The 26,775-nt window shown below is 45.3% G+C and overlaps 2 protein-coding genes across 3 annotated transcripts in view; one reads left to right on the top strand and one right to left on the bottom strand.

The window, feature by feature from the left end:
• The window catches only part of LOC134910215 (centromere protein H-like), a 249,427-nt gene extending 228,670 nt beyond the window's left edge, over window positions 1–20,757 (bottom strand). Inside the window, exon 1 of the mRNA XM_063917996.1 lies at window positions 20,551–20,757. Within this exon, the coding sequence (XP_063774066.1) occupies window positions 20,551–20,597 (47 nt within the window). The 5' untranslated portion in view covers window positions 20,598–20,757. The remainder of the gene's footprint in view (window positions 1–20,550) is intronic.
• A 330-nt stretch (window positions 20,758–21,087) lies between these two features.
• Window positions 21,088–26,775, top strand: part of LGALS8 (galectin 8) — a 128,173-nt gene continuing 122,485 nt past the window's right edge. Inside the window, exons 1-3 of one of the 2 annotated variants that reach the window (XM_063917995.1) lie at window positions 21,088–21,428; window positions 22,800–22,858; window positions 23,371–23,459. In XM_063917995.1, the coding sequence (XP_063774065.1) occupies window positions 22,820–22,858; window positions 23,371–23,459 (128 nt within the window). In that variant the 5' untranslated portion in view covers window positions 21,088–21,428; window positions 22,800–22,819. Of the gene's footprint in view, window positions 21,669–22,799; window positions 22,859–23,370; window positions 23,460–26,775 lie in introns of both variants that reach the window. The other variant, XM_063917994.1, reaches the window with a different exon arrangement.

The raw sequence follows: 26,775 nt of genomic DNA, 5'->3' as shown, positions 1-26,775 counted from the left end.
ATAAGAGAGTCACAAGAAATCCAAAAATATATCCAAAAAAAAAAAAAATACAGGCACTCACCACTTCCTTGATGATGAAAACTTTATTGGTGTGTCTCACATAGAGACCGTTAACAGCATGTCAGCAAAAGGTGTCGACGTTTCGGCTCCATCTGAGCCTTTTTCAAGACTAACAAGATTACAGCAGGTTCTCACCCAGCAGTCCATGACACACATCAAACCCTGGAGCACTTTTATAGCAGAGGCATATCACAAACCCCGCCCATCAATCAACCAACAGGAAGTAACAAAAACACTGGTATTCAAGTGTTTAACATGTCTAATCAAGAATATGTGTACAGCCAATCGAATGTCCTATGACATCAAAGAATTACACAACATGTGAACACAATCACAACTATTTAAAACCAAGGGAACAACCGATAGCGGCTAATAGCCGCGTTACCGGAAGTGCTGTGCGTTCCATTGCCAGTGGAACGCACACGTCTATCCGGCGGAAGTGGATTTAGCGGACGTGACGTGCGCTCCACTGTGTATGTGGCCGGAGGTGTAGATGGCATACAATGGCTGTACGTCGTCGCTAAGCAACCCGACTGACGCCAATATATACGATCACATGACCGACCAAAACACATAAGTGAATATGAATTAATATAGTCATAAATAGTGTGTAATAAGGCGCGCAAGCACGGGAATAATTCATAGATGTATTAAACATAGGGCAGGGGCTCCATATTAGTCCTGAGTGCGGAACAAGCATTAACCATCTTCTTAGTTTGATTCCAATAGATGACAAGTAATTATTGCATAATTAATATTTACTGTTGTCAAAACTTCATTCCTGAGATAAAAGCTCGTTAACCGCCTATCACTAACCAAAAGAACCACACATTCTCGCCTTTGTAATATATATATATATATATATATATATATATATATATATATATATATAATTCATAATGACTTATACAGCTTAGCTGAGAAATGTGTAATAGAAGTTTAAAACACATAATATGTATATAGATGGAACCCAGGACTTAATGGAGACCGTATTGGGTGTGTGATATTGCCTCTGCCACTAGGTGAACCAGAGTGATCACCAACACAAAAGACAAGAAAATCACAAACAAAACACACATAATTGTAAACATACATTATGAAAAATACGGATATTAAAAAAAAAAAAAAAAGTCTAGTCATAGCCCTATCCAAGAAAAATATTGAATGGATTTGCCTCATTTAGGCCTCGTGGTGTCAGAGTGTCCAGCTCGTATATCCATTTAGCCTCTCGTTGTCGTAACTGCCTCTCCCAGTCGCCCCCACGTGGAGGTTTTGGTACATGATCAATCAGCATGCACTTCAAACTGGAAATTGAGTGCCCCCTACTTGCAAAATGTTGTGCTACTGGTTTGTCAGACACCTTTGAGACCAATGCAGCTCGAATTGATGTACGATGGTTAGCCATTCTGTCACGGAAGTTTCTAGTTGTCATGCCAACATAATAGTACCCACAGGGACAGATGATGATATAGATTACATGGTCCATGGTACAATGTAATCGGTGACGAATTTTGATTTGTTGACCACTATGTGGGTGTGCAAAACTTGCACAAGTCATCATCAACCGGCACGTGGTACAATTAGGGCACCGGTAGCAACCCTTCTTGGTATCTGAAAGCCAGGTCTTATTGGTGGCAGATGGTTGCAAAGTAGGGCGCATTAGCATCGGTCGTAAATTCTTACCACGTCTGTAGGCACAGAGAGGTGGTTGATGGCCTAACCCTTTGAAGACTGGGTCAGTGGCAATAATTGGCCAATGTTTGCGTAAAACATGTTCAGAATGTGATGAAGCAACATCAAACGTGGTCGTGAAGATCATTCTATTGGCTCTTCGCTTTGGCACGATGACTGTGGCTAGAATGGGAGAGCCTGTATCTTGCTTTAAGCAAACATCTCTCGACAGTTCTCCTCGAGTAGCCGCGTTCGTAAAACCTTTCAGCCATCGCCGTAATCTGTGTCTCAGTGTCCTCATTCAGGGTGTTATTTCGGAGCACACGCATAAATTGAGAGATGGGAAGACTCTCTTTCAGATGGACAGGGTGGTGACTGGAGGCATGAAGCAGCGTATTTCTGTCAGTCTCTTTTCTATAAAGAGTTGGGCAAGTTTACCGTTGTGTCGAAAAAGAGACACATCCAAAAAATTCACTCTATCACGATTGATGTGATATGTGAAGCGGATAGGGCTATCTAGACTATGTAAATAATCGATCATCTCATAGAACTCTGTGTCGGTCCCTAGCCAAATGATAAAGACATCGTCAATATAACGAACAAAAAAAATAAGATTTTACTTACCGATAAATCTATTTCTCATAGTCCGTAGTGGATGCTGGGACTCCGTAAGGACCATGGGGAACTGCGGCTCCGCAGGAGACAGGGCACAATAATAAAAGCTTTAGGATCAGGTGGTGTGCACTGGCTCCTCCCCCTATGACCCTCCTCCAAGCCTCAGTTAGGATACTGTGCCCGGACGAGCGTACATAATAAGGAAGGATATTGAATCCCGGGTAAGACTCATACCAGCCACACCAATCACACCGTACAACTCGTGATCTGAACCCAGTTAACAGTATGATAACAACGAAGGAGCCTCTGAAAGATGGCTCACAACAATAACCCGATTTTGTTAACAATAACTATGTACAAGTATTGCAGACAATCCGCACTTGGGATGGGCGCCCAGCATCCACTACGGACTATGAGAAATAGATTTATCGGTAAGTAAATTCTTATTTTCTCTGACGTCCTAGTGGATGCTGGGACTCCGTAAGGACCATGGGGATTATACCAAAGCTCCCAAACGGGCGGGAGAGTGCGGATGACTCTGCAGCACCGAATGAGAGAACTCCAGGTCCTCCTCAGCCAGGGTATCAAATTTGTAGAATTTAGCAAACGTGTTTGCCCCTGACCAAGTAGCTGCTCGGCAAAGTTGTAAAGCCGAGACCCCTCGGGCAGCCGCCCAAGATGAGCCCACTTCCCTTGTGGAATGGGCTTTTACCGATTTAGGCTGTGGCAGGCCTGCCACAGAATGTGCAAGTTGAATTGTACTACAAATCCAACGAGCAATAGTCTGCTTAGAAGCAGGAGCACCCAGCTTGTTGGGTGCATACAGGATAAACAGCGAGTCAGACTTTCTGACTCCAGCCGTCCTGGAAACATATTTTCAGGGCCCTGACAACGTCAAGTAACTTTGAGTCCTCCAAGTCCCTAGTAGCCGCAGGCACCACAATAGGTTGGTTCATGTGAAAAGCAGAAACCACCTTTGGGAGAAATTGAGGACGAGTCCTCAATTCTGCCCTGTCAGAATGAAAAATTAAGTAAGGGCTTTTATATGATAAAGCCGCCAATTCTGACACACGCCTGGCTGAAGCCAGGGCTAACAGCATCGTCACCTTCCATGTGAGATATTTTAAGTCCACAGTGGTGAGTGGTTCAAACCAATGTGACTTAAGGAACCTCAAAACAACATTGAGATCCCAAGGTGCCACTGGAGGCACAAAAGGAGGTTGTATATGCAGTACCCCTTTTACAAATGTCTGAACTTCAGGTACTGAAGCCAGTTCTTTCTGGAAGAAAATCGACAGGGCCGAAATTTGAACCTTAATGGACCCTAATTTTAGGCCCATAGACAGTCCTGTTTGCAGGAAATGGAGGAAACGACCCAGTTGAAATTCCTCTGTAGGGGCCTTCTTGGCCTCACACCACGCAACATATTTTCGCCAAATGCGGTGATAATGTTTTGCGGTTACATCCTTCCTGGCTTTGACCAGGGTAGGGATGACTTCATCTGGAATGCCTTTTTCCTTCAGGATCCGGCGTTCAACCGCCATGCCGTCAAACGCAGCCGCGGTAAGTCTTGGAACAGACAAGGCCCCTGCTGGAGCAGGTCCTTTCTTAGAGGTAGAGGCCACGGGTCTTCCGTGAGCATCTCCTGAAGTTCCGGGTACCAAGTCCTTCTTGGCCAATCCGGAACCACGAGTATCGTTCTTACTCCTCTCCTTCTTATGATTCTCAGTACTTTTGGTATGAGAGGCAGAGGAGGGAACACATACACTGACTGGTACACCCATGGTGTCACCAGAGCGTCCACCGCTATTGCCTGAGGGTCCCTTGACCTGGCGCAATATCGGTCTAATTTTTTGTTTAGACGTGACGCCATCATGTCCACCTTTGGTTTTTCCCAACGGTTTACAATCAGGTGGAAGACTTCTGGGTGAAGTCCCCACTCTCCCGGGTGAAGGTCGTGTCTGCTGAGGAAGTCTGCTTCCCAGTTGTCCACTCCCGGAATGAACACTGCTGACAGAGCTATCACATGATTTTCCGCCCAGCGAAGAATCCTTGCAGCCTCTGCCATTGCCCTCCTGCTTCTCGTGCCGCCCTGTCTGTTTACGTGGGCGACTGACGTGATGTTGTCCGATTGGATCAATACCGCCTGACCCTGAAGCAGGGGTTTCGCTTGACTTAGGGCATTGTAAATGGCCCGTAGTTCCAGAATGTTTATATGAAGAGATGTTTCCATGCTTGACCACAAGCCCTGGAAGTTTTTTCCCTGTGTGACTGCTCCCCAGCCTCTCAGGCTTGCATCCGTGGTCACCAGGATCCAATCCTGAATGCCGAATCTGCGGCCCTCTAGAAGATGAGCACTCTGCAACCACCACAGGAGAGACACCCTTGTCTTTGGTGACAGGGTTATCCGCTGCTGCATCTGAAGATGCGAACCGGACCATTTGTCCAGTAGATCCCACTGAAACGTTCTTGCATGGAATCTTCCAAATGGAATTGCTTCGTAAGAAGCCACCATTTTTCCCAGGACCCTCGTGCACTGATGCACTGACACCTGGGCTGGTTTTAGGAGGTTCCTGACTAGCTCGGATAACTCCTTGGCCTTCTCCTCCGGGAGAAAAACCTTCTTCTGGACTGTGTCCAGAATCATTCCTAGGAACAGAAGACGTGTCGTTGGAATCAGCTGCGATTTTGGAATATTTAGGATCCACCCGTGCTGACGTAACACTATCTGAGATAGTGCTACTCCGACTTCTAACCGTTCCCTGGACCTTGCCCTTATCAGGAGATCGTCCAAGTAAGGGATAATTAATACGCCTTTTCTTCGAAGAAGAATCATTTCGGCCATTACCTTGGTAAAGACCCGAGGTGCCGTGGACAACCCAAACGGCAGCGTCTGAAACTGATAATGACAGTCTTGTACTACAAACCTGAGATACCCTTGGTGAGAAGGGTAGATTGGGACGTGGAGATAAGCATCTTTGATGTCCAGAGACACCATATAGTCCCCTTCTTCCAGGTTCGCTATCACCGCTCTGAGTGATTCCATCTTGAATTTGGACCTTTTTATGTAAGTGTTCAAGGATTTCAGATTTAAAATTGGTCTCACGAGCCGTCCGGTTTCGGTACCACAAACAGCGTGGAATAATAACCCTTTCCTTGTAGGAGGGGTACCTTGATTATCACCTGCTGGGAATACAGCTTGTGAATGGCTTCCAGAACTGCCTCCCTGTCGGAGGGAGACTTTGGCAGAGCAGACTTCAGGAACCGGCGAGGGGGAAACGCCTCGAATTCCAGTTTGTACCCCTGCGATACTACCTGTAGAATCCAGGGATCCACTTGCGAGTGAGCCCACTGCGCGTTGAAATTCTTGAGATGGGCCCCCACCAAGCCTGAGTCTTCTTGTAAAGCCCCAGCGTCATGCTGAAGACTTGGCAGAAGCAGGGGAAGGCTTCTGATCCTGGGAAGCGGCTGCATGGTGCAGTCTTTTTCCCCTTCCTCTGCCCCGGGGCAGAAAGGAATGGCCTTTTGCTCGCTTGTATTTATGGGAACGAAAGGACTGAGTTTGAAAAGACGGTGTCTTTTTCTGTTGATGTGAAGTGACCTGGGGTAAGAAGGTGGACTTTCCAGCCGTTGCCGTGGCCACCAGGTCCGAAAGACCAGCCCCAAATAACTCCTCCCCTTTATACGGCAATACTTCCATATGTCGTTTGGAATCCGCATCCCCTGACCACTGACGCGTCCATAACGTTCTTCTGGCAGAGATGGACATAGCACTTACTCTTGATGCCAGGGTGCAAATATCCCTCTGTGCATCACGCATATATAGTAATGCATCCTTCAAATGCTCTATAGTTAACAATATATTGTCCCTATCCAGGGTATCAATATTTTCAGTCAGGGAATCCGACCACGTGACTCCAGCACTGCACATCCAGGCTGAAGCGATTGCTGGTCGCAGTATAACACCAGTATGTGTGTATATACTTTTTAGGATATTTTCCAGCCTTCTATCAGCTGGTTCTTTGAGGGTGGCCGTATCAGGAGACGGTAAAGCTACTTGTTTTGATAAACGTGTGAGCGCCTTATCTACCCTAGGGGGTGTTTCCCAACGTGTCCTAACCTCTGATGGGAAAGGATATAGTGCCAATAATTTATTAGAAACTAGCAGTTTTTTGTCGGGAGAAACCCACGCTTTATCACATACCTCATTCAATTCATCTGACTCAGGAAAAACTATTGGTAGTTTTTTCACCCCCCACATAATACCCTTCTTAGTGGTATTTGTAGTGTCAGAAATGTGCAATGCTTCCTTCATTGCCGTGATCATGTAACGTGTGGCCCTACTGGACATTACGTTCGACTCATCACCGTCGACACTAGACTCCGTATCTGTGTCTGGGTCTGTGTCGACCCACTGAGGTAACGGGCGTTTTAGGGCCCCTGACGGTGTCTGAGACGCCTGGACAGGCACTAATTGATTTGCCGGCTGTCTCATGTCGTCAACAGTTTTTTGCAAAGTGTTGACATTATCACTTAATTGTTTGAACACGATCATCCAGTCAGGTGTCGACTCCCTAGGGGGTGACATCACTAACGCAGGCAATTGCTCCGCCTCCACATCATTTTCCTCCTCATACATGTCGACACACACGTACCGACACCCAGCACACACACACCGGGAATGCTCTGATAGAGGACAGGACCCCACGAGCCCTTTGGAGAGACAGAGGGAGAGTCTGCCAGCACACACCCAGCGCTATTATATATATATATATATATATATATATATATATATATATATATATATATAGGGATAACCTTATGTAAGTGTTATTCCCTTATAGCTGCTGTTTATATTGTCATTTGCTGCCAATAGTGCCCCCCCCTTCTCTTTTTTACCCTGATTCTGAAGCAGGACTGCAGGGGAGAGTCAGGGAGCCGTCCTTCCCGCGGAACTGTGAGGGAAAATGGCGCTTGTGTGCTGAGGAGATAGGCCCCGCCCCTTCACGACGTCCTTATCTCCCGCTTTTTTGTGTAAAAATGGCAGGGGTTAAAATACATCCATATAGCCCAGGAGCTATATGTGATGTATTCTTTTGCCACCTAAGGTATTTGTCATCTATATTGCGTCTCAGGGCGCTCCCCCCCAAGCGCCCTGCACCCTCAGTGACCGGAGTGTGAAGTGTGCTGAGAGCAATGGCGCACAGCTGCGGTGCTGTGCGCTACCTTAGTCTGAAGACAGGATTGTCTTCTGCCGCCGATTTCACCGGACCTCTTCGTCTCTTCTGGCTCTGTAAGGGGGACGGCGGCGCGGCTACGGTGACCCATCCAGGCTGAACCTGTGATCGTCCCTCTGGAGCTAATGTCCAGTAGCCTAAGAAACCCGATCCACTCTGCACGCAGGTGAGTCCGTTTCTTCTCCCCTTAGTCCCACGATGCAGTGAGCCTGTTGCCAGCAGGACTCACTGAAAATAAAAAAACCTAAATTAAACTTTTATTCTAAGCAGCTCAGGAGAGCCACCTAGCCTGCACCCTTCTCATTCGGGCACAAAAATCTAACTGAGGCTTGGAGGAGGGTCATAGGGGGAGGAGCCAGTGCACACCACCTGATCCTAAAGCTTTTATTCTTGTGCCCTGTCTCCTGCGGAGCCGCAGTTCCCCATGGTCCTTACGGAGTCCCAGCATCCACTAGGACGTCAGAGAAATAGACATTTGGATCCAAATCTCGGTATGATGTTATTGGATTCGTACTTATGCATGTACAGATTGGCATACGATGAGGCCAAATTTGACCCCATCGCAGTGCCACTGCAAGAAATCCTTGCCATAGGCAAAATTATTTTTGTTTAATACCAAGCTCCAACAAAAATTCAGACGGTGGACCATCGTGTGGACCTGTGATCAAAGCTTCACGCATGGCCTCTAGGCCCTCTGTATGCGGTATGACTGTATATAAAGACAATGTCTAAAGTTATTAACCAGGCATCATCAGGTATAATGCCAATGGAATCAATCTTATCAAGGAGGTCTGCCGTATCCCTAATATAACTTGGCATCTTAGATACAAGTGGTTGGAGAAATGAATCAATAAAGATTGCCAATGGCTGTAAAACAGAGCCCATTGCCGAGATAATTGGGCAACCCGGGGGATCAATCATAGACTTGTGTATTTTAGGTAGCGTGTAGATGATTGGACATACTGGACTATCCACTGTCAAATAGCCAGCTATTTTTTGGTCCAACCATCCACACGCCAAAGCCCGATTGATGGTGATATCCACCAATTTTTTAATCTGCAACATTGGGTTGCCTCTACACTTCACATATACCATGGGGTCTGCTAATTGTCTGAGTATCTCAGCATTGTATTTACACCAGTCCTGTACCACCACGGCACCGCACTTATCGGCTTGTCGAATCACGATCTGTTCATTATTAATCAAGCTCTTTAATGCAACCCTTTGTGCGGGAGAAAGGTTACTGTAACGTGGTGGTACAACCCCATCTCATTATTAGTCAAACGGAGAAATGTTCATATACTCGAATTGGTTGACTGAGGGTCAAAGACACTCGGTCTGGCTAAACCAGTAATTTGGGTCATTTCATTAGATTTATTGGAGAAAAACTCACGCAATCTGAGTTTTCTCCCGAATTTGTAATGGTCTACAACCCAACCAAATTTATTGTGTGGAACAGTGGGCACAAACGAAAGATCTAGTGCTAATACTTCTGTTTCCACAGGTGAGAGCGTGTGTTCTGACAGGTTAAAGATAGTATCTATTGGTATTTTCTTGGGCGTCCCCTTATAGCCACCCCTCCTCGAGGGGAACCTCGTTCTACGTTTCTGTTGGGGTTGGTATTGGTCCGGGCGCTCTTCCCTAAAAAAGCGCCAGAGGGGGGTCTATTATCAGTCACCTCACTTTCAGAATTTGATTGGGTTGAAGAATTGTCTAAGGGACCTTGATATCTATTTCTAGTTTGTAAGCGTGGTCTCCGACCAGTATAACCTTTGGGTTCACCCCTCAACCATCTATAAACCTGATTGTTTGTGTAATCGGCATTTACGGTAACCAATTTCTTCCGCTTAAACGTGATAAGGTCCTGCTGGTAAGTGTTTACTTGTTCAGTCAAACGATCAAGCCACTTGTCAGCAGTGTCCACCACCAATGTAGACAAATGTGTAGAATTAAATACAGCCAAATCCTCTCGCACTTGTTTCAATTCAACCCCAACCTCCTCAATAACGAGGAGGATGAGGTCTAGCGAACACTTGTTCAAGACACCACACCATTTGGTGCAAAATGTTGGACGATTGGGACCAATGGTGGGGATATTATTTACTCGAAATCCTCTCGGTATTCTCTTATTCCTATAGTAGTCAGAGAGGAATTGGCCATGTAAGGTGAGATCCACCTCCCGCTTTCTTAATCTCAGAGCTTTATGGAACAGGTCAAGTGGTGTCTCATCTGGTAGCTTAGCAAATTCAATATGGTCAAAAAAGCACCTTTTCGGCGTCGTCATCAGTCAGAGAAAGAAAAGTGCTGTGTGCTAATTGGAAAGTGGCCTCATCAATCACTTGATTAGGATCAATTGACATACTGACCACGGCAAGGTTTAAACAACACTAAGTAAACTATATGACAAACACAAAACTTGGACCAGGGACCGACACTAGAGTCCAAAGACGTTGAAAAAAAAAAAAAAAAAAATAATGAATAAATACAGTTAAAAATCACCACATGTTGGTGAAAAAGGTATCAGGGCAGGTGAGGAAAAGACTCCACAAAAATATCTCCACAAGCTTTTCATATATTCAAAATAAGGCGGGTGTCGGACTAAAGGAACAATTTGCATCACAGACCATTCCCTAATATATCCAGAAAGTCCACACTCACTGCTCCAATTTGCAACCTGGGCGGTGCTCCATAAGAGATTCACAAGAAATCCAAAAATATATCCAAAAAAGATACAGTTAATACAGATAATAATTCATATTTACTGTTGTCAAAACTTCATTCCTGAGATAAAAGCTCGTTAACCGCCTATCACTAACCAGTGCTAACACAAAATAACTGACACAAACAAAATGGCTGACAAACACGGTCGCCCCAAATAAGCCAAAAAGCATCCATGCACATGCTGGAGGTCAACCAGTGCTAAAATAGGAACAAAAAAATAAATAAATAAGATTTTACTTACCGGTAAATCTATTTCTCGTAGTCCGTAGTGGATGCTGGGGACTCCGTAAGTACCATGGGGAATAGACGGGCTCCGCAGGAGACAGGGCACTTTAAAGAAAGAATTTTAATACTGGTGTGCTCTGGCTCCTCCCTCTATGTCCCTCCTCCAGACCTCAGTTAAAGACTCATACCAGCCACACCAATCACACCGTATAACTTGTGATAAACTTACCCAGTTAACAGTATGAACAACAATAGAGCATCAGATCAACCCTGATGCAACTATAACATAACCCTTATGTAAGCAATAACTATATACAAGCATTGCAGAAGAAGTCCGCACATGGGATGGGCGCCCAGCATCCACTACGGACTACGAGAAATAGATTTACCGGTAAGTAAAATCTTATTTTCTCTAACGTCCTAGTGGATGCTGGGTACTCCGTAAGGACCATGGGGATTATACCAAAGCTCCCAAACGGGCGGGAGAGTGCGGATGACTCTGCAGCACCGAATGAGCAAACACAAAGTCCTCCTCAGCCAGGGTATCAAACTTGTAGAACTTTGCAAAAGTGTTTGAACCCGACCAAGTAGCTGCTCGGCAAAGCTGTAATGCCGAGACCCCTCGGGCAGCCGCCCAAGAAGAGCCCACCTTCCTTGTGGAATGGGCTTTTACTGATTTTGGCAGCGGCAATCCAGCCACAGAATGAGCCTGCTGAATCATGTTACAGATCCAGAGAGTATTAGTTTGCTTTGAAGCAGGAGCACCCAGCTTGTTGGGTGCATACAGGATAAACAGTGACTCAGTTTTCCTGACTCTAGCCGTTCTGGCTACCTAAACCTTCAAAGCCCTGACCACATCTAGTAACTCGGAATCCTCCAAGTCACGAGTAGCCACAGGCACCACAATAGGTTGGTTCATATGAAAAGATGACACCACTTTTGGCAGAAAATGCGGACGGGTCCGCAATTCCGCCCTGTCCATATGGAAAACCAGATAGGGGCTTTTATGTGACAAAGCCGCTAATTCTGACACACGCCTAGCTGAAGCCAAGGCTAATAGCATGACCACCTTCCACGTGAGAAACTTTAACTCCACGGTTTTAAGTGGCTCAAACCAGTGTGACTTCAGGAAACTGAACACCACGTTAAGATCCCAAGGTGCCACTGGAGGCACAAAAGGGGGCTGAATATGCAGCACTCCCTTTACAAACGTCCGAACTTCAGGAAGAGAAACCAGTTCTTTTTGAAAGAAAATGGATAGGGCCGAAATCTGGACCTTAATGGAACTCCATTTTAGGCCCAAAGTCACTCCCGACTGTAGGAAGTGAAGGAAACGGCCCAGCTGGAATTCCTCCGTAGGGGCATTCCTGGCCTCACACCAAGCAACATATTTTCGCCATATACGGTGATAATGTTTAGCCGTCACGTCCTTCCTAGCCTTTATCAGCGTAGGAATAACCTCATACGGAATGCCTTTTTCTGCTAGGATCCGGCGTTCAACCGCCATGCCGTCAAACGCAGCCGCGGTAAGTCTTGGAACAGACCCTTGGAACCCTGTTGCAACAAGTCCTGTCTTAGAGGCAGAGGCCATGGGTCCTCTGTGAGCATTTTTTGCAGCTCTGGATACCAAGTCCTTCTTGGCCAATCCGGAACAATGAGTATTGTTCTCACTCCTCTTCTTATGATTCTCAGCACCTTGGGTATGAGAGGAAGAGGAGGAAATACATAGACAGACTGGAACACCCACGGTGTCACTAGTGCGTCTACAGCTATCGCCTGAGGGTCTCTTGACCTGGCGCAATACCTCTGTAGCTTTTTGTTGAGGCGGGATGCCATCATGTCTACTTGTGGCAGTTCCCACCGACTTGCAATCTGCGTGAAGACTTATGATGAAGTTCCCACTCTCCCGGGTGGAGGTCGTGCCTGCTGAGGAAGTCTGCTTCCCAGTTGTCCACTCCCGGAATGAACACTGCTGACAGTGCACTTACGTGATTCTCCGCCCAGCGAAGAATTCTGGTGGCTTCCGCCATCGCCACCCTGCTCCTTGTGCCGCCTTGGCGGTTTACATGAGCCACTGCGGTGATGTTGTCTGACTGAATCAGCACCGATCGGTTGCGTAGCAGGGTCTACGCTTGACGTATGGCGTTGTATATTGCCCTTAGTTCCAGGATGTTGATGTGAAGGCAAGTCTCCTGACTTGACCACAGACCTTGGAAATTTCTTCCCTGTGTGACTGCTCCCCACCCTCGGAGGCTTGCGTCTGTGGTCACCAGGACCCAGTCCTGAATGCCGAATCTGCGGCCCTCGAGAAGGTGAGTACTCTGCAGCCACCACAGGAGAGACACCCTGGCCCTGGGGAGTAGGGTGATCAGCCGATGCATTTGTAGATGTGATCCGGACCACTTGTCCAACAGATCCCATTGAAAGGTCCTCGCATGGAACCTGCCGAAGGGAATGGCCTCGTATGATGCCACCATCTTTCCCAGGACTCGCGTGCAGTGATGCACCGACACCTGTTTTGGTTTTAATAGGTCTCTGACCAGTGTCATGAGCTCCTGAGCCTTCTCCATCGGGAGATAAACCCTCTTCTGGCCTGTGTCCAGAATCATGCCCAGGAAGGGCAGACGAGTCGTAGGAATCAACTGCGACTTTGGAATATTTAGAATCCAGCCGTGCTGTTGTAACACTTCCCGAGAGCGTGCCACGCTGATCAGCAACTGCTCTCTGGACCTCGCAGGAGCACCATCATTTCCGCCATTACCTTGGTAAATATTCTCGGTGCCGTGGAGAGACCAACGGCAACGTCTGGAATTGGTAAGGACAATCCTGTACCACAAATCTGAGGTACTCCTGATGAGGTGGATAAATGGGGACATGAAGGTAAGTATCCTTTATGTCCAGAGACACCATAAAATCCCCCCCTTCCAGGCTTGCGATGACCGCTCTGAGCGATTCCATCTTGAACTTGAACCTTTTCAGGTATATGTTCAGGGATTTTAAATTCAATATGGGTCTGACCGAACCATCCGGTTTCGGTACCACAAACATGGTTGAATAGTAACCCCTTCGCTGTTGAAGGAGGGGAACCTTTACCACCACCTGCTGAAGATACAATTTGTGAATTGCAGCTAACACTATTTCCCTCTCTAAGGGGGATGCTGGCAGGGCCGATTTGAGGTAACGGTGAGGGGGCATCTCTTCGAATTCCAGCTTGTATCCCTGAGACACAATCTCTATAGCCCAGGGATCCACCTGGGAGTGAACCCACTTGTGGTTGAAATTTCGGAGACGCGCCCCCACCGGGCCTAGCTCCGCCTGTGGAGCCCCAGCGTCATGCGATGGATTTAGTGGAAGCTGGGGAGGACTTGTTGTATTGTGCAGCTTCTTTCCTCTACCCCTGCCTCTGGCAAGAAAGGACGCACCTCGGACTTTGCCTTTTTGTGATCGAAAGGACTGAATTTGGTAATACGGTGCTCTCTTAGGTTGTGAGGGAACATATGGCAAAAAATTTGACTTTCCAGCCGTAGCTGTGGAGACCAGGTCCGAGAGACCCTCCCCAAACAACTCCTCACCCTTGTAAGGTAAAACCTCCATGTGCCTTTTTGAGTCGGCATCTCCTGTCCATTGCCGAGTCCACAGGACCCTTCTGGCAGAAATCGACATTGCATTTATCTCTCATATATAGGACAGTGTCTTTTATATGCCCCAGGGTCAGTAATATAGTATCCTTGTCCAAGGTATCAAGTTCCTCAGATAAGGCATCTGTCCATGCTGCTACAGCACTACACATCCAGGCCGACGCAATCGCCGGCCTTAGTAAGGTACCTGAATGTGTATAAATGGACTTCAGGATACCCTCCTGCTTTCTATCCGCAGCATTTTTTAGGGTGGCCGTATACTGTGACAGCAGGGCTACCCTCTTGGATAAGAGTGTTAAAGCTTTGTCTACCCTAGGGGAGGATTCCCAGCGTAACCTGTCCGTTGGCGGGAAAGGATACGCCATAAGCATCCGTTTGGAAATCTGCAGTTTTCTATCTGGAGATTCCCAAGCCTTTTCACATAACTCATTTAACTCATGTGAAGGGGGAAAGGTCACTTCTTGCCTTTTTTCCCCATACATATAAACCCTCTTGTCAGGGACTGGGGTTTCCTCTGTGATGTGCAACACATCTTTCACTGCTATAATCATGTAACAGATGGCTTTAGCCATTTTAGGCTGTAACTTTGCATCATCGCCATCGACACTGGAGTCAAAATCCGTGTCGATATCTGTGTCAACAATTTGGGATAGGGGGCGCTTCTGAGACCCTGACTGCCTCTGCGACATAGGATCAGGCATGGGCTGAGACCCCGGCTGTCCCAAGGCTTCAGATTTATCCAACCTTTTATGCAAGGAAGTAACATTATCATTTAAAACCTTCCACATATCCATCCAATCGGGTGTCGCCGCCATCGGCGGCGACCCCACATTCATTTGTTCCCGCTCTGTTTCCACATAGCCTTCCTCGTCAAACATGCCGACACAAGCGTACCGACACACCACACACACAGGGGATGCTCTATTTGAAGACAGTGCCCCCACAAGGCCTTTTGGAGAGACAGAGAGAGAGAGTATGCCAGCACACACCCCAGCGCTATATGTCCCAGTAATCACACAGTAACTTAGTTTTAACCCAGTAGCTGCTGTATATACTGTTTTTGCGCCAAATTTATGTGCCCCCCCCCTCTTTTTACTCTCTTCTACCGTGATTCTGCAGGGGAGAGCCTGGGGAGCTTCCTCTCATCGGAGCTGTGGAGAGAAAATGGCGCTGGTGAGTGCTGAGGAAGAAGCCCCGCCCCCTCAGCGGCGGGCTTCTGTCCCGCGTTTGTGTAAAAATATGGCAGGGGCCCATGCATATATACAGTGCCCAACTGTATATATGCTCACTTTTGCCAATAGGTCTCTAATTGCTGCCCAGGGCACCCCCCCCCCCTGCTCCCTGCACCCTACAGTGACCGGAGTATGTGGGTTTAGTGTGGGAGCAATGGCGCACAGCTGCAGTGCTGTGCGCTACCTCATATGAAGACTGGAGTCTTCTGCCGCCGATTTCGAAGTCTTCTTGCTTCTGTCACCGGCGTTTGTCTTCCGGCTCTGCGAGGGGGACGGCGGCGCGGCTCCGGGATCGGACGACCAAGGGTGCGATCCTGTGTACGATCCCTCTGGAGCTAATGGTGTCCAGTAGCCTAAGAAGCAGGACGTATCTTCAGTGAGTAGGGCTGCTTCTCTCCCCTCAGTCCCACGTAGCAGAGAGTCTGTTGCTAGCAGATCTCTCTGAAAATAAAAAAACCTAAACAAAATACTTTCTTTTTAGCAAGCTCAGGAAAGCTCACTAAGTAGCACCCAGCTCGTCCGGGCACAGATTCAAACTGAGGTCTGGAGGAGGGACATAGAGGGAGGAGCCAGAGCACACCAGTATCCAAATTCTTTCTTAAAGTGCCCTGCCTCCTGCAGAGCCCGTCTATTCCTCATGGTCCTTACGGAGTCCCCAGCATCCACTAGGACATTAGAGAAAACCTGTTTTGGCAAACAAACGACATGACATGTCGACCACATGGCTGACACAAACTCGCTCAAAGTCACCCCAAACAAGCCAAAAAGCATCCCTGCACATGCTGGAGGTACACCAGTGCTAAAATAGGAACAAAAAACCTGTTTTGGCAAACAAACGACATCACATGTCGACCGCATGGATACCGACACGCTCTAAAATCACCCCAAACAAGCCAAAAAGCATCCCTGCACATGCTGGAGGTACACCAATGCAAAGGTATGACCCAAAAAGTCATTTTATGGAAGAAAAAAAAAAGAAGAAAAAAAAAAAAAAAACCACACACACGTGAAAAACTACCCCCCCCCCCCCCCCAAAAAAAAATAAAATAAAATGCAGCAATACAAGCAGGAGATAGAAAGAGAAATATATATATATATATATATATATATATATATATATATAGTCTTGGTGGAAGGTACGGCACTCCAGGACTTATGAAAAACTACCAGCGGCAACCTCAATGAAAGCTGTCCAAGCAGCTTAATGTCAACGTTTCATTTAATATTAATTAAATTTCGTCAGGACAATATTGTATAGATATCACGATCTATACTGTTTGTCTATGTGTACACATGGATACATACTTATATTCATGTATCTACGTGTGCATGCAGTATACTTAATATAGGATTCACCTACAGTTCCGCCCTGCCTATCCAGTCCGGTTTTTAGCTATTTACTAAAATGTATCTGGTTGCTATAGCAACTGACTAACACTGACAGATATATTCACATGAAGCAATATACATTATACTATGATCTCTACTATAATTTATTACTCTGTGACTACCCGCGGGAGGTCTGATCCTTGTTATTTAGAATAACAGCATGAATCTTTGCTGTTTGGCCTCGTCGCCCGGTTTCCATGGTAGCGCCCGACATCCGGTCAGCTGATGCGCTCCACGGGCAGGAAGTGGGGAGGCCTGTGGAACGCACGCCGGAGCGCTCGCTTCATCGTGATATCTATCTAGATGTACACACTGCTGAGATTGAGCCATAAACTGACTGGATTTAGGTAGGATGGCGATTGATATTTTATCTACTGTCTTGTATAAACATTATGTATACTTGATTTACACTTACTATTATTGTTGTTGTTTTTATATGGGGTGTGGGGGTGTTGCTTTTGATTAATTAGTGGGTGGGTCTATATAGGTATATAAGGGTGATCCGTTCAGTCTGTAACTATCTTGACAAAGGTCTACATGCAGACCGAAACGTCGATTTGACTTCTGCACTAATGGTTTGAAATAAAACTACTATACTACCTTGAAGACTGGTGAGTGCTCCTGCTTTTCAATTGGATTTGTGTTGGACTGGGACTTTGTTCCCAGCTATTTGGATGACACCCCAGCAAGTTTCTTCTAATACGTGAGTGTGGACAATATTATATATAATTATATAATATATATATTTTTATTATACATATATACACACACATACCACAAAGCAACGCCACATGTACACCTCATGGCAACCCCCACTACACAAACACATACATGCAACACCAGACCCACATGTGGTACTTACCTAAAAATGTAGAAATCGCTCCAAAAACGACTCTCCTCCGGGGTAACAGGTATCCTCCTGTCTGTCCTGGAGGAAAGCCTGCTGGGTGTCCAAACGATACCACAGCAAACAACCAATTTGCTAGCTCTGCACCTCCCCACACCTCTCTGCAGGTTCACAAAATGGCTGCTGAACACGCAGCAAACAAGCCCTAATAAAGGGCTCAAAACAGCAGGAAGTCGAATTCAGGACGCCCACTACTCGACGATTGGTTCGTTATTCGAAAAGGGGAGTGTCGAATGAGTTTTGTATTGAATATGTTGAATTCATGGTCCCGGCGGGAGGGCTACGGCTGTCGAATACAGGCGAATTTTAAAACGGACGAAAAAAAAAGGCGCAATTCGTCCGGAATTGCATATACCCCTAAAGACTTAAAATTTTTAGCATCGTTTATTACTTTCTCTTTGCCTCAGATGGTTATGTGTGTCCTGTGTATATACAGTTGCTCTTGATCTATAATTCTTTGTATAGGATACATTTCAAATGTGCTTTGTATTAGTTCTAAATAAATGTATCTAAATAAAAACCACTTAAAGAAAAAATATTTTGGAGTATGACTATTTTTGAGTAATTAGTGGTATTTTTTTTTTTTTTTTTAGAATACCCAAAAAATTACATACTTAAATATAATCTGAATGGCCAACCGGTTCCAGCACTGTATGCTCCCTCTCAGAGTACAATTAGAACTATATGACAAAGTGAGAAATTTGCTAAAAAAACAATCATGTCTGGAGGTGGCTTAAATCTGCAGCACACTGCCAGCTGGTTTTGGTAAAACCCAAGAACCCCTGGTCTAGACAATTAAAAACATAAGGGAGGCAGCACAATATATTTACGAGAGCAAGGAGAATTCATATTCTGACTATATTATTAGGGATGACAAGTTAATAGGTGTCCATAGCAAAGAGAGCAATATGGTTTTCACATTTTATGGAGACACTATTTAATAATTCAATTAAGGGGCCACTATTTCTAACAAGGCAACGCTTTCATGGTAAAGTAAATCGTGGTCAAATAAAAAAAAGGTTGCTAGACCATACATTAAATATTACACTCTTAATAGAATCATATCTGTCAACCCTAATATATTCATAAAATATTTATTTTTGCTCCTATAAACAAGGTATACGTGTACCTCCTCTTATGCTCTAAATGGCCAAAAAGCCCTAACTGCTCATAAAATAAAAATCCATTGCTGCCTCACAGCCAGCAATGGCTGAGAATCAGAAACCCATGGCAGAATCACCGGTTAGTGGTTGATAACCATCGATGGTCATTGTTAATGGCATAAAGTTTGTGCCATCTTGTCGGTCAAAGACACTTAAGGGGACATTTACCAAGCAGTGAGAAGAGCGGAGCAGTGAGCCAGTGGAGAAGTTGCCCCATCAACCAATCAGCAGCTCTGTATAATTTTATAGTATGCAAGTTATAGATGTTACTTCAGTGCTGATTGGTTGGCATGGGCAACTTCTCCACTCTTATCACGGCTTAGTAGTCCCCCTTATTTTGTTCTGCCAGTTTTAGGCACTGATGACTCACTGATAAATATGGCAATTGTAGGTTCCCCCCCCCCCCTTTTTGAACCAGGTGGAAAAACAAAACCCATGACGATATGTTAAGTGACGCTTTATCAAAATAAATCTTCACTAGATCTCCAAACTACAGAAAGAAAAAATAAAAATTCCACAATAAAAAAAAAGTTAAGCTTGATTAAATCAAACTTTCATTAAACCCCCTTCCCTGGACAGATTAGGAAAGAAATACATCCTATTGCCCTAACTTTATGCATGCTCACGCTCTGTACTGTTGGAACACCTTAAAAAGCGAAAGTAGAGTGATAAAGTACCAACCAACCAAAGCGCCTTGAGTCCTGTTGGAGAAAGAGCGCTATATAAAATAAAAATTATTATTATTATTATTATCATCCTTTATTTATATGGCGCCACAAGGGTTCCGCAGCGCCCAATTACAGAGTACATAAACAAATAATCAAACTGGAAAACAGCAACTTACAGTTGATGACAGTATAGGACAAGTACAGGGTAAATAAACATAGTTACATCAGCAGATGACACTGGAATAAGTATCAGGTGGCAGAAGACTGATGGAATTGGTGCAGTTGAAGATTATTAAAGTAAGAAAGGATAAGCACATGAGGGAAGAGGGCCCTGCTCGTGAGAGCTTACATTCTAAAAGGGGAGGGGTAGACAGACAGGGGTGACACAGTTGGGGTACATAGAGAGCGTAGAACAGAGGGTTAGGATGAGATTTGGCTGGGTTTGGTGAAGAAGTGGGTCTTGAGAGCCCGTTTGAAGTTTTGTAGAGAGGTGGAGTCTGAGGGGGAGAGGTAGGGAATTCCAAAGAAGTGGTGCAGCACGTGAAAAATCTTGGAGGTAGGAGTGGGAGGAAGTAATCCGTAGGCAGGAGAGTCGGCGTGCATTAGCAGAGCGAAGAGGACGGGTGGGAGTGTAAAGGGAGATAAGGTCAGAGATGTAGATGGGAGAGGAGTGGGTGAGGGCTTTGTAAGCGAGTGTGAGAAGCTTGAAATGGATTCTGAAAGGGAAGGGGAAAAATTATAATTATTTCCTGTCATTTTTCAAACATCCTGTACCATGGCAGATAGGAAGCTGATTGCCTAGTACTGTAGCACTCTCCACTTTATCACTTTTGTAAGGTTTGATACATTTGGGCCTCAGTCCACACAAGCCGGATAGATGGTCACCTTAGCCTGGGCAAAATATATTATACAAAACAATGGTAAAAAGAGTAAGGATCACTAAACAGATAGAGATATAGATATATACATATAAGAGATACCAGAGCCACAGTAATAAGTATATGCAATCCACGCTACCCCTGACCTGCTCTCCTTTTTCTTTGCTGCTTTCTTTCTAGAAGCCATTCTCATCCACCACTACCGTACACACCTAACACCCCCCGTCCAGTGATTAAATACAGGCAGGGTTGGTCATTATCCAATCACTGCCTGCTGAGTGCTGCTCCTCACAGCATCACACTAACTGCTAGTGCTGCAGAAACAGCGTACAGTACTGTGTACACTCACAGCCGGAAGAGGGATCTCTGTTATCACACACAGCACGCACAGACACACATCTGACAACATGACATGTCTCTCATTGGTTGCTTAATTATATATTAACTATAACTGCCACATCAAAACAAGACGCCCCCAGCCCCACTAGCGACCAATAATAGTGCCTGTTTCGCTTTCACATACGTCAAGTGACGTGAGGACGGGCCGGCACATGGACACAGGGTTGAGGCTAGATCCAAGTGGGCTAAGGGACCTTTTCCGTCAGGGGGAGGACCCACGACCACAAGGGGGAGGAGCTAGGCCAGCGGGACAGTTGCTCTACTATCCCCGCCACCAACTGTTACCTTTAGTAATTAGGTGGCGAGCGAAGCGGAGCGGAGTGAGCCACCGAGCCCGAAGCGTGACGAGCGTACTTTTCGGGTATCCTGTTCGGCCGTAGCTCCTCCCCCTGGTGACGTGTCTCCTCCCCTAGGTAGTAGCAAGGTCCCTTCTCCCACTCCGATATAGAACCAACCATGGACACAGTGTCTGTCCTCATTCTGGAGCCATTTTGTCAGCGGTAGGCATACACATAAGAGACAGCACTGGTCTTTGCAACTATGGCTGCCTGCCTGATCATCCTCGCACAGTGACGGAGACATTTTAATACAAATGCTGATTGTTTACTGCGAACACAGAGTCACTGTAAGTGTCACACAGTGCGAGCAGCAGTAGTTTGTTATGTTGTCACTAGCGGTGTAAGTGGGAGAGTAGGTGACGATAATAGGGTAGAGCAATGGGCGTGACGTTGTCCTCCCACTCGTCGTGACTGCTGCTGCTTCCCGATTCAGACAGAAACTGCTGCCTGGGAGAGAGAGAGACTGCCGGTGTCGCCGACTGTGTCCGCTCCGACTCCCTACGCCCCCTGCTCCGAGGCTGCTGCGGGTAAGGCGGCTCGTTGTGCTCTTGTGACAATGTCTTACTAATACAGTGCGGGTGTATTATTATTACAGTGCGGTGCGGGTGTATTATTATTACAGTGCGGATACCCGCTGCCACCCGAACTGGTGTTTTTGGCACACACAAAATCTATTTTGTCCATTTAAACAAGTTGGAGCTGTGAGAGGAGACGGCTGTCATTCTGTATAGTACCAGCCATAATAACATGGGATACATAGGCTATGTTGCTGGCATTCAGAATGTCATACTACAGTATGTTGCCTCCATTATGTTGACATGTACAGTTTGTTGACACATTGTCGATGCCGAAACCTGACGGTAACCCTAACGCTAATATCGACATGTCAAATGTCATTTTGTCTAGGTTTACATTTTTGATGTCAATGTCATGATGTTCTGGTGTTAATATTCTGAATGAAGACATAATAGTGAATGATCAGTACTTGATTGTATACCTAATAAGGTCGCTTTCTGACCTGTCCGTAAGATAATCATAGGTGTCAGTAATACTACTGCAACAAACTTTTGACAAGGCTAAACTTAGCACTGTATGAATATATGTATTGTCTGTCCCACTTTTAGGTTCTCGCTTGTCTGATATTCTAGAAGCATGCACATCATTCTCAGTACCTTTTTTTTTTTTTTTAAATTGTCAGTTAAATATCAGGTGGGATGCATAATGTCATATTGATGTGTAGTCACACTGGTTTATAACATTCCTGCGTACCATCGGTCATATAACCGCATCCCATTCCAGTAGCATGGGTGAACACAGATGTTAATATAAACACATTATTTACACTACACTGGCCATCTTGATTTGATGTCAGTGGCGTGGGAATAACTATTAGCGCTGTATATTTTCATATATTGGTATTTTTATTTGTTTACGATGCCAGTGATAACAGAAAATAACCAGTAAAGGAAATCGAGGAAAGAGCTAAAAAAAATTAATTAATTCATTAATAAAAAGGAAGCTTTTTTTTGGGGGGGGGAGCTGTGATAGATTTGTATGGATTTAAGCCTATTATATCTGTATTAATCACTGTAGTGTTGAATTAGTAAATACATTTGCCTAGTCAGTATACGATTGTAACTATGTACTACTTCTTTCAGTACTTTCTTAAAAGAGGAAGATGTCTGGGACGGAGCTGCAGATGACCATTCTGGATCCGGTAATCTCTCTCTCTCTTTCTTCTTTTTTTTTTTTTTTTTTTTCTTCTAGAAACAACCCCCCCCCCCCTGCTGTATGCAAAGCAGATGAATGAAGTTTTAGGGCCTAATTCAGACCTGATTGCTGTGCTGCTAATTACACTGTCCTGCAATCAGATAGTCGCCGCCCAGGGGGAGTGAAAATTTGCCGTGTGCGATTGCATGTGTACGCTGTGCGAAAATTCCCCTCAGTCAGCGGACAGCTGCAAAACCGGTCGCATCACATTAAACCGCCATCAGGAGCAAAATCTCTGTTCACAGAACACATAAAAAAAGGCAGATTACAGGTGCTGTTAATTAATTAGCCTAGCTACTTGCTGACAACTGATTGAGGCAAAAGCTGAACTGGACCCTTCAGTCCTACTGCTGTTGCTCTGCTAAACCTAGGAAATCCTGACATTCCACATTAACACCATGTGGAACTATGCTGTCCCTGCCACAATTGTACTTGTTTATAACCTACTTTTTGTCACAGGCCATCCCATATGTTGGCACCATTTTTGGAAGCCTGGAACCAGGAACCATGGTAGTGATCCATGGGTCTGTTGCTAAAGATGCAGACAGGTATTTACAGTTTATTTACTCGAAATGATTTTGCGAAACCATGTATGTTTTTTTTTTTTGTTAATGGTTCATCATCAGAAGCTGCATATTTGATTGTTAACATAAGGGACTTTTAAGGACAATAGATCAGATATACAAGATGTATATAGGCTGTGATTCATGCTGGGGGAAGGAGTCCTTTATGATTGGAACCAATGCAACTCACAACACATGTTTTTTTTTTCAAATTAAGTGTTGCATATATACATTTTTTTTTTAATAATAATTCTTTATTCTAATTTGTATGATATGTAGGGCCAGATTCAATTGGCTACAAATTTTGGGCTGTGAGGTTGCGAGTTCATAATCTGTGTACTTTGTGTGATACAGTATTTTTGCTAATAAAATAGAAACAATTCACTAAGGAAGTCGCGGAAATCCTGCATTAACTCTGTGGTGTGTGATCTATATGAAGTGTATGAAAGAGAATCAAAATCGTCCTGAAAAACAAGCGCTAACTAAGATAGCAAGTGGCTGTAAGACAGTGTAAAAGGATGTTAGAGACCTTAAGAAAAGTATAGGAGGACGTTACAAGGTGTCACAGAAATTAATTTTAGAACTTTTATTAATGAATGAAAAATGATAACCAGCATGTTTATTTCTACAAGTAATAAAGTTTAGAGTATTTTCGGGTACATTAAACCATCTTCTATTAAGTTTTGTAAGTGTGACTATACAAAATGTAAAATATTGGGATAAAGTACTTGTAACAACCGTCTGCAAATTAAAAAAAATAAATATATCTTTTCCTATCAATACAACACATACATGTCCCACATTATTACACCCTTCTCTCTGCTTTTCAGAGAAAATTACACTCAAAATGAATTGTCTTTTTTGGCCATATTTTACAATATAAACACCTTTAAGTACAATCTTATTTAGAGGGATGTACCAGAGGTACTGCAATATTTTCTGACATTGTTACATTAAAATAAATTCTAATATGTTATCACCAACTTTGGAGGTGCAATCCTAAAAGCAATTACTCCCTTTCAATTCCGCGTTGATTTTCTAGAGGTATAGGGGTATATGCAATTGCGGTCGAATTCCCGAAATTGTCGAATTTCGGGTCATTTTCGACCAAAAAAAAAAATCGCCTATGCAATTCAGTGCTTTCCGACCAAAAAACGGACTTTCAAAATTCGACTTTTTGAAATTCGAATTTTTGCAAATTCGACTTTTCTGCAATGATACAAGTGCTGCAATTCGACCAAAGCATATTCAATTCAAGTTTGGAAATTCGACAGCAGTGCTTTTAGACAGCAAATTCGTCATTTTCAATCCGCCACACTTTGGAGGGTGAAAACAAATAAAAAAATTTTAAACATGTTTTTTTTTTTGTGGTTTTTTTTTTGGGGAATAGCAGATCTATTTATATTAGAAGGGATTAGGTACTTTTTATTTTTTATTTTTGGAGGCACAAATATTATTTATATATTTTTTAAAATATTATTTTTTTTTTTTATGCTGGAACGGTGAAATCATAAAAAAAAATGGCGTGGGGTCCCCCCTCCAAAGCATAACCAGCCTCGGGCTCTTCGAGCTGGTCCTGGTTCTAAAAATGCGGGGAAAAAATTGACAGGGGATCCCCCGTATTTTTAAAACCAGCACCGGGCTCTGCGCCTGGTGCTGGTGCCAAAAATACGGGGGACAAAAAGAGTAGGGGTCCCCCGTATTTTTAACACCAGCATCGGGCTCCACTAGCTGGACAGATAATGCCACAGCCGGGGGTCACTTTTATGCCGTGCCCTGCGGCCGTGGCATTAAATATCCAACTAGTCACCCCTGGGCGGGGTACCCTGGGGGAGTGGGGACCCCTTCAATCAAGGGGTCCCCCCCCACAGCCACCCAAGGGCCAGGGGTGAAGCCCGAGGCTGTCCCCCCCCCATCCAATGGGCTGCGGATGGGGGGGCTGATAGCCTTTTGTGATAATAAAAAGATATTGTTTTTTCCAGTAGTACTACAAGTCCCAGCAAGCCTCCCCCGCAAGCTGGTACTTGGAGAACCACAAGTACCAGCATGCGGGAGAAAAACGGGCCCGCTGGTACCTGTAGTACTACTGGGAAAAAAATACCCCCAAAAAAACAGGACACACACACCGTCGACAGTAAAACTTTATTTCATACGTCGACACACACATACTTACCTATGTTCACACGCCGACATCGGTCCTCTTCTCCATGTAGAATCCACGGATACCTGAAAAGAAAAGATCAATATGCTCACCCCAGCGATGGTCCAGAGATAAATCCACGTACTTGGCAAAAAAACAAACCGAACACCCGCTCCATGCCGGACTGAAAGGGGTCCCATGCTGACACATGGGACACCTTTCCACGAATGAGACCTGTCAGTGACAGCTGTCACAGAAAGGTCTCTAAGCCAATCAGGAAGCGCAACTTCGTTGCGCTCACCTGATTGGCTGTGCGCTGTCTGTACTGTGACAGCACATCGCAAAGCCGCTCCATTACTTTCAATGGTGGGAACTTAGCGGCTAGCGGTAAGGTCACCCGCCGGTCAGCGGCTGACCGGCGGGTGACCCCACCGCTAGCCGCTAAGTTCCCACCATTGAAAGTAATGGAGCGGCTTTGCGATGTGCTGTCACAGTACAGACAGCGCACAGCCAATCAGGTGAGCGCCACGGAAGTAGCGCTTCCTGATTGGCTGAAGGGACTTCAGTGACAGGAGTCACGTGATGTCCCGGCATTCGGTAGAAAGGGGTCTGATGTGAAAGCATTGGACCCCTTTCTAGTCCGGTATGGAGCGGGTATTTGCGTGTTCTTTTTTTTTTACAAGTACGTGGATTTATCTCTCTGGACGTGGATTTATCTCTGGACGCTGGAAGGTGAGTATCATTTTTTCACAGGTACCCTCGGATCGTCGGAGACCGTGGCAGTCGGCGTGTCAACATAGGTAAGTATGTGTGTGTCGGTAGTGTGTAATAAAGTTTTACTGTCACGGTGTGTGTGTCCTGTTTTTTTTGGGGTATTTTTTTCCCAGTAGTACTACAGGTACCAGCGGGCCCGTTTTTCTCCCGCATGCTGGTACTTGTGGTTCTCCAAGTACCAGCTTGCGGGGGAGGCTTGCTGGGACTTGTAGTACTACTGGAAAAAACAATATCTTTTTATTATCACAAAAGGCTATCAGCCCCCCCATCCGCAGCCCATTGGATGGGGGGGACAGCCTCGGGCTTCACCCCTGGCCCTTGGGTGGCTGGGGGGGGGGGGGACCCCTTGATTGAAGGGGTCCCCACTCCCCCAGGGTACCCCGGCCA

The sequence above is a fragment of the Pseudophryne corroboree genome, chromosome 4, assembly GCF_028390025.1.
Source record: "Pseudophryne corroboree isolate aPseCor3 chromosome 4, aPseCor3.hap2, whole genome shotgun sequence".
NCBI classification, from domain to species: Eukaryota; Metazoa; Chordata; class Amphibia; order Anura; family Myobatrachidae; genus Pseudophryne; species Pseudophryne corroboree.
Note: the sequence above shows the minus strand (reverse complement) of the source record. Positions and strands in the feature narration are given on the sequence as shown.